Source organism: Esox lucius, chromosome 1, assembly GCF_011004845.1.
Source record: "Esox lucius isolate fEsoLuc1 chromosome 1, fEsoLuc1.pri, whole genome shotgun sequence".
Classification (NCBI taxonomy): Eukaryota; Metazoa; Chordata; class Actinopteri; order Esociformes; family Esocidae; genus Esox; species Esox lucius.
This window is the reverse complement of record NC_047569.1, coordinates 18,796,354-18,802,685: the sequence shown is the minus strand read 5'-3', so window position 1 is coordinate 18,802,685 and position 6,332 is coordinate 18,796,354. Positions and strand designations below refer to the sequence as shown.

The following is a 6,332-nucleotide window of genomic DNA, read 5'->3' as shown; positions in this document are numbered from 1 at the left end:
TAGTCATAAGAACTGAGCAATTGCTAGCTGAAGATGAACTTTATACTACCGAAGCAATTTCATTTCATGGCACAGCAACGTTTGTTTTTCCTTTCGTTCATGAATGATATTGAGACAATAACTATCAATATATGTGACGATAACTGACTTTTTCATCAAGGGAAAAGACGAGAGAATTGTGGAAACCTCTACTCTTTTACTGCTCAAGGGGTTGTGTTATAACCTATATTAACCCAAAAAGCATGCACAAATGCGTATTTCAAAAATCCACCAGAAATTGTCGCAATATAACCGTGAACAGTTTTATTTTAGGCTTACTATAACGTAGCTACTGAAGGTTGTAGCCAGCAAAGTTTTTGTCTATCCTGACCCAAAAAGTATGCACAGATGCGTTATTTCGATAATGCACCAGAAATTGTTGCAATTTAACTGCAAGCAGTTTTAGTTTGGGCATACTATACTATATTGCATATGTTGCTCCAGAACCTCTACGCAGCGCCCCAACTTATTTGGAAATAGGTTTATAGTTCAGATGCCAAATGTTATGCAAGTTGAATTGAACAGAAATGGACTGGCATGGGTGAAATGCTTTGCCCAACATCTAGATTTTTCACTTTTTGCACTTAAGCAGACTTCCTTGATGGTTTTCGATCTAATTCAGTCTTAACAGCAACTTCTCACAGATGTCTGACACCTACAAATCCAATGCCAGATTGTGCTTTTGTTGTGGAGTTGTGGAGTGGAGTGAAAGTACTTAAAGTTATTTGCATGTACTGTAATTAAGTTATTAATATGCACAACAACTTCTTCCAACAGTGGAGAATTGCTCATTTCTAACTTTTGATGTAACTAAAGCATCAAGATGATCATACCAGATTGAGCATTATTTACAAGTCAACTAGTAAATTAGACAGCTATAAACATTGTTGTGGCATGTTTCATGTTTTCAAAGATCTGATTGGATAAGCTGTCCAGTTCCCTGGTGCTGAAATTCTGCTGGCATCATAAGCAAACCCAGTAATAGCTCAAAATTTACGTGAAATATAAGTCAAAGGCAAACACACAATATTTTATAAGCTAGTTTTGATTAAAGAAATGTAGCACAATAATCTACAAACATTCCCTGTCACTAATGTTCATTGATTTCAAAATCTGGACCCCGGTCTTCTTTTCCATTAATTGTTACCTAAACAATGTCATTTTTTTTAACTTGACCAAACATGTATAATTATAAATACTGTCCTTAAGAGGGAGAGGGTGAAAAAAATGACACATTTTCTCAGCTAGGCCTGACCCCCGTTGAGAGGAAACCATTTGCCTTCCTGGGAGCAACAACAGTGAATGGTACTGTAACTTCAGCGGGTTCAATATTTGGGGTGGTGAGCAGCCACAAGTCCATATCCACTGACAAGCAACAGAGGGCCTCACCAACAGCCTTACTGATTTGTTTAACAACAAGAGTGTTAGAAGCTGCACCTCAGCACTAAGGGAACATTTGAATGGGTTGGCTAGCTAATTGCGGGAGACTCAAGATTGAGCGAAATGTCCTTTTGTGGGAACCTGTATTCTTTTTAAGAATACTCCTTCATTGTGTTTGCAACAGTATCAGGTTGCTGCAAATTTAACAAGCCTACTTGTGATGCTAGTGCCACCAGTTATTTTGCAGTGCCAACATTTGCTAGATGGTAGCCATAGGCTAATGTGCAATAAGAACTAGTCTGGGACTTTAGGACTGGTCTGGATGAATTGGAGATGTGCAAAGGCTTATAAAGAAGTCTGAGAAACTACTTGACTGCAACAAATATTTTTGTGAGATGTTTCGATGGACAATCTTAACGCCCGATGGCGCTGAGAAACAAGGCCCTTGTGTGCTGCATGAAACAGAAGCTTGCTTCACCTGCACCATGCTAAATGAGCAGCCAAACAATGAAATATGTTTACACTTGATAGAGCTTTTGAACACGGGGTTATGCCACATAAACCGAGTTTGCTTGATCAATTGCCATACAGGACATAGCACATAGTTTTACCACATTTTAACATTTCTGAAAATGTTAACGAGGCTTCCTATTGCCAGGCTAGTCCATAGTGTTATTTTCCTTTTGTTCCGCTAGGAGGCTCTTGGATGTTTTAAAAGAAGGCTAACTGGAATAAACATTGTGAAAATTGTCAAAAAACAGATGTTAAAATGTCCTGTCATTGTTCTGAGAAATAACAATCCTTAGCTGCTAATGTTGTTATTAATAGTAAAGTGCTGGGGGAAAAAATGAAAATCTTATCAGTATTTAGACATTACACAACATTGATTTCAACATGTTGGCTAGACATATATGGCTAATGCAAAGAGCTATTTAAAACGTCAGTTGGTTGTTCTGCTGGAAATAATTATTTTGAAGAGCCTGTAAAATACTATGCATGGGCAACTTTTCTCACCATGAATTGTCTGACATCCTTTGAAAGACCCTTTGCTCTAGGATAAGGGCCCAGCGTAGGAAATGAAGTTGGTGAACTGAGTGGGGTCAACTGCACAGGAAAGGCAAACTCACTGGAGTCTCAGTCCGTCACGAGGCCACAAACTGCGAATCCTGCTATAACAGTTGTTCCTTCAGGAACCAGTCAGCACTGTCTTCAAGAAAACTATGAAATGGAGAACGAAAAAAGTGCACCCAAGAATTTGCATTCTTGGAGAAACATTGCTAAGCAAAATCTGATAAATTGTTATTATTGTTAAAACATCTGTTGTAAATTAGTATATGAACGCGTATTCCGGCAGACATTTGTTATCATTTTGTTTTTAAATAACACATGAAATTAAACAAAGGGATTTCTGAAACTGTCAAAATTATGACAACAATGTAGAAAAATATACTAGATAATTTGTGTTTTTAAAGTTGGCATAATATTTATGTTGTTAAATATATTTATATATTTTTGTCGTTTTCTGTTGTATCCATAACACAAACACAAACAAGTGTTTACAAACGCCTTATTTCTGTTGTTGTAAAATAACGAAAAGCACATTAGTTGTTTTCCAATTTGAAAAGGACCTCACGCAATTTGCCATTTTATGGCGCTGTTCCTATTTCTTCTAGATTCTCCCTATTTCACGGTTCAATTGACTTGGAACTCCGGTTCCCCCATGCTAAACGATAGGGGAGGTTTTTCACTCGCTTCCCATTGGTTGCCTTTTGGCAACTCTCATTGCAGTAACATTTCCATTCATGCACCATGCGCTTCATATGCCTTTTTAAAATAACTCATTGTCATCCAAACGACTTTGAATAGACAGGAACATTTATTAAAATTGGGGAATAATTAAACTGAAAGACGACTGTCAGTGACAACATAACGACAGGTGAGTGATGAAATCGTTTTCTAAACAACCAAAAACCGTGGTTCATGTGTTTAGTGACCATCGTTTTGTTATTCATTCTTGCTTCATGAAGCTTGACTTGATAAATCATCAGACTTATCAATATCACATAACTGTCGTTGCAACTGCTGGTAAGCATATCATCAGATTTTTAAAAAAGATGTTGTTTATTTTTCGTTTAGCAAAAAAGACAGGTCAAGTTTTATATTTGAAATGTGTTTTTGTTTGCCTTAATATAATTCGCTTACCTAGATGCTAGACGATATCCCTGGTTAAAACATAGATTAGAGGAATTAATCAGCTCGCTCTAATTTATGATGGATAACAGCATGCTCACGCTCAAGGTAAGATGCCTAAAATGTAACACTAGAGGGTTCCAGCCCATGGGCTGTCTTGGAGGAAAGTCGTAGCAGTTATTCAACCGTCCTCCTGAGCCGCGAGCTGCCTAATTGACTACAGATGCGGAATTCTATGCTCTTTTACCGTTTAGAAATTGGATGCATTTGGGAAACTTTATGAGGCCTGCAAAATGTGCCTGCAGGAGCTGAAAAGACGATCACAGTGGTCCACTACAATTATCAATCGTACCTTGTTCATAAGCCCTTGGATAATTCATCAGAAGCGGTTATGCCTATGGGCAAAGTAGTAGGGCAGAAATTCTTACATAATAAAAACGTATAGCCAAATGTGAAATTATTCCATAGAATATGTGAATGTGGCTCGGTAACATATCAGACTGGAGATTTGACTCAGTAAGTGTCATTGGGTTTCTTTATGGATTTTTATAAAATAAATTATTGATGTCTAGAGGTTCCTCGGGTTGTAGGCATATGTCTGCAGTGTAGTTATTTTTAAAATAATGTTGGCCGAGTTTTGCCTGTCAAGAATGTGAGTCGAATATTTAAAAAGTTGGTTTTCGTTATTATTTCAGTTTTTATACACCAATGTTTGTCTCAGCGTCATTTCCTTTATGTTAGGAATGTTAATGCTGCATGTGCCAGCCTTTTTGATAATTGCAGACTGAGGGAACGAGTAAAGACACCGTCCTCGAGCTGCCCTTTCACCCTAGACTGTCTAAGCTACACTTATTAAAGCGAAAAGTGATTCAATATGTGGTACGCTTTAAGGAGAACCGCGTTGGGGGTTGGGGCTGGGCCTCTGTTACCCTGCTTTGTCCACAATAGTTGTCCATCGAGCTCGTTAACGTCATTCAACCATAGTGGCAGTTCTGTTGGAAGCTACAGTTGTCATGAACAGTTGTGATGAGAATTCGATTGTTGTTGTGACAACTAAATATGTGTCTAAATAGCAAGATAAACTAGGCAAAACGATCATATGACAGACCTAATAAAACAAACCTATGTTTATTTACATGAATGACCAATGAACCAAATCTGACGGCTACTCAATATATTTGTTGGAAGTGGTCGCGTGGAATGAATGGCAATTCACAACACCGTAAAGCGCTCATTATGGCGCTCCATATGTTTTGCCTAGTTATGGCGGTCTATTATGTTGTCAGTGACTTGGTATCACAACAACATCATGAACAGACAAAAGGCTTCCATAAGTAAGGTTTCAACAAAATGTTGCCTGTAGATTTGGCTAAAGCTGTTAACGAAGACCATATCTTCTAGATAATAGAAAAAGGATCAAAGCGAATTTGATAACACCCACAGTGCAAAAATATGCCTTTTAGCCTAAGGGGAACATTTTGCTCGACATATCAATACAACATAAAAAATGACTAACAAGAGAATAAATTTATAATGAGTTAATGCATGAATGAAGTTTTTATCTTGTGCAGATATTGGTCCATTATAAAGTGAACTTGTTGATTGTCATCCTTTACCGAAGGAGTGGGTTGGAGAATGGGCAAGGAAGTCCCAAAAGGAAGCAGGCCATTCTTCATCCAGTCAGACATAGCTATATCAAATATATACTTAAACAAATGGCTTGGCATAACACGTATTAGGCTTTTACTGCACACTGTGAAAATCATTTGTCATTGTATTCATTTTATATATTATTTTCATATGCATGTAGCAATATGATGACTTGTATGCCTATTATTGTTATACTTCGCCATAAATTAATTAATACATTGTATGGTACGTATGCAATACTATCGTTATTACTCTATACATTTGTATTAGCCTATTCATTATGTTTAGATACCCCCCATCTCTCTCTCTCTCTCTCTCTCTCTCTCTCTCTCTCTCTCTCTCTCTCTCTCTCTCTGTCTATACATATACATATATATATATATATATATATATATATATATATATATATATATATATAATGTTTTTTTAATATATATTTTTGTTTATAATATTTGTCTACTCTCCCAGGGCCCGTTGAACATTTATCGGCCCTCACTGTCCTATGAACATGTTTCAGACAGTCCCTGACACCTCGTCTTACGTCAAGGTAAGACAACATCGTCTCGTCGAACAGGTAATTTTGGTTGATGGTCTGGGCCCTGCCTCATTTTTTATTTCTGATAATACTTGGTGAATAATTAGCAGATTTTATTATCAGTACACTACTATGAGATGTGGATTGAAAAGGTAGAACTGACAAAAATTAAATGTTCTTCTCTTTTGTTGTTGTTGTTAACATGTTATAATCGTTATGCACTTGTATTTGTAGCCTATGGTTGGCTACTGTATAATTTGATTTTGTTCATCTGTCTGAATGTCAAGATGAATAAAATGCCTCCATTGCAGGACAACATAGCATGTTATGATATTTGACATTATGCAGTGTTTTTTACGCTCCCCACCAGTCTCAAAGAATGTAAACAAAGCAAATAGCGACCATCTGGTTTTCACATTTAAAACCCTATGCATTGAGTCATTGAGGCTACAGCGTGGAATTCCTGCAACCTGCCAATTTATTTCCTGGAAACGAAATATGCATTCTCATTGTTAACCCTTAATCATATAAAACAATT

The 6,332-nt window shown here is 37.0% G+C and overlaps 1 protein-coding gene across 2 annotated transcripts in view; it reads left to right on the top strand.

Annotated features, from left to right (window-relative positions):
- The first annotated feature begins 3,207 nt into the window (after positions 1 to 3,207).
- fli1 (Fli-1 proto-oncogene, ETS transcription factor) overlaps positions 3,208 to 6,332 on the top strand; it is a 39,935-nt gene continuing 36,810 nt past the window's right edge. Inside the window, exons 1-2 of one of the 2 annotated variants that reach the window (XM_010893301.3) lie at positions 3,208 to 3,355; positions 5,728 to 5,806. In XM_010893301.3, coding sequence (XP_010891603.1) covers positions 5,762 to 5,806 — 45 coding nt within the window. In that variant the 5' untranslated portion in view covers positions 3,208 to 3,355; positions 5,728 to 5,761. Of the gene's footprint in view, positions 3,356 to 5,727; positions 5,834 to 6,332 lie in introns of both variants that reach the window. The other variant, XM_010893300.3, reaches the window with a different exon arrangement.